Raw genomic sequence first — 2,098 nt, forward strand, 5'->3', positions numbered from 1 at the left:
GTGTGTGTGTGTGTGTGTGTGTGTGTGTGTGTGTGTGTGTGTGTGTGTGTGTGTGTGTGTGTGTGTAAATATTTAGACTTCTTTGTGAGGACAGAAAATTGGCTACTAAACTTGTGGGGACCAGCACTTTGGTCCCCACAAGTTTAGGCATTCATTTTTGATGGTTAGGGTAAGTGGCTAGGGAAAGCATAATGTCAATGAGATGTCCTCACTAAGATAATGAGTGTGTGTGTAACAGAGAGAGATTAACCTATGCCAAAACTGTAGAAGCACACATTGTGCAATCAAGCCTCGTGTTTCAGACTTTAAAGCTGTGTTTCTGTGATGAACCGTCTGAGGCTAGTTAGGTGCAAAAGCTTTGGAAAAGTTTTTTTATCTATAACATATAATGGGATTGATTGTAACCGTAGAAACAAACCTCTGGGAACATGCTACATCTTTGTACAAACACCAGTTAATTACAAAATGAACTAGGAGATGTTGTAGAGCTCGTGGAAATGAGCCTTCGCAGCTTCAACGAATGTAAATGGACGCATCTGCAGTACCTGATTGACCGCAGGGGGAACCCTGCACAGAGCGAGGAGTCTCTCCAGCTGCAGGATGCTGAAGTTGGACACGCCGATGCTCTTTACTTTCCCCGAGGCTTGCAATGCTTCCATCCCCTGCAAACACAAGACAACTTTTTACAATTTAGTTTGCCTGAAAAAAATCTGCTTTTAATATCAGTTAGATCACAGATAAAAATGTAAAAGATTGTATAAGAATTTAGTTAAATGATGCATGGAGCTGTATTTATATGATTCACAGTTCACATCTGGGTCATAACTATTTACTTTGACCATTTTATTATCATTTATGGTTCATTTATCTGTCATTAACATTTACTCATATGATTATTCAGTGCTGTTATTCAAACAAGCATACAGTCTGTATCTTCTTACCCTCCACACATCTACGTAGTCTACGTCAGAGGTCACCATCTTTCCATCCTTCCTTGGGAAAAGCTCATCACCCATTTTCTGCAGTGAAATTAAAAGTCCATCAGACAAATGGCACATCTTTCCCCACAGTGCACCCTCCTTCAGTTCTAAGGCTTTCATTCCTTTTTTTGAGCAGTGTATTTTTAAATACAACCTGACATGAACAACAACTCCTGACACATTACACCGTGTCGATCTAACAAAACCTAAGCCAGGATGCAGAAGCAGAAAAACTGCATCCAACGTTTCAGAAGCTCGTTCAGCTGTTTTTAGCAGCAATGACCTTCCCAGATCGATGGATAGTTCCTCCTCTAAGATCACTGCCGATATCTTTCCTCTTTGGCATTTGTTAAAACACACACCAGAATATTCTAGACCAGCACACTTCCACAACGTCTTCTTTTACAGAGGTGCTCATGCTTGCTGATTTGGTTACCAGCACCTAGCTCCTTGAATAAATTTGCCTAGAATGTCTTTATTGTTAAAGTGAGTTTAACAGATGGATACTGCACTGGAGTCTCTGCTTTTATCTCCAATTTGCCTGAATGGGAATTGAATACATGGTTGACTCCTGAAGGTCGACTATTCCAGAAGATGAACTTATTCTTAAGTCAAAGCCAAATGAAGAATGGCAGAATAAAGGACAGTGAAACTGTCAGAATTGGAAATGTCTGCTCAACCTTTAGGCCAACAGGGAAATGCACAAGATAAAGATCCAGGTAGTCCAGTTGGAGATCACTTAGAGACTTATTGAGGCACACAGGGATGTCTTCTGGGGCATGATGGGTACACCACAGCTAGAAAAGTTAAAGCACAACGAGATAAACATTAACATACAGCAGCGGGATGCATACATCTGGGTACTTTGAAATAATAATTCAATTCATTTTTACAGACAAAGAAAACCCCAACAATCATATGACCCCCTATGAGCAAGTGCTTTGGCAAAAGTGGAAAGAAAAACTCCCTTTTAACAGGAAGAAACCTCCAGCAGAGCCAGGCTCAGGGAGGGGCGGGGCCATCTGCAGCAAACGGTTGGGGATAGAGGGGAGGAAGATGGGACAAAGACATGCTGTGGAAGAGAGCCGGAGATTAATAATAACTAATGAAATATCAAC

The 2,098-nt window shown here is 41.1% G+C and overlaps 1 protein-coding gene across 1 annotated transcript in view; it reads right to left on the minus strand.

The window, feature by feature from the left end:
* LOC102206997 (aldose reductase) overlaps nucleotides 1-2,098 on the minus strand; it is a 7,031-nt gene that overhangs the window by 2,550 nt on the left and 2,383 nt on the right. The window contains exons 3-5 of the mRNA XM_005748267.2: nucleotides 1,661-1,777; nucleotides 942-1,019; nucleotides 546-662 (exon numbers count right to left, since the gene is read on the minus strand). Coding sequence (XP_005748324.1) covers nucleotides 546-662; nucleotides 942-1,019; nucleotides 1,661-1,777 — 312 coding nt within the window. The remainder of the gene's footprint in view (nucleotides 1-545; nucleotides 663-941; nucleotides 1,020-1,660; nucleotides 1,778-2,098) is intronic.

Source organism: Pundamilia nyererei, unplaced genomic scaffold (genome assembly GCF_000239375.1).
Source record: "Pundamilia nyererei isolate P.nyererei 1_Seehausen unplaced genomic scaffold, PunNye1.0 scaffold00218, whole genome shotgun sequence".
NCBI lineage: Eukaryota > Metazoa > Chordata > Actinopteri > Cichliformes > Cichlidae > Pundamilia > Pundamilia nyererei.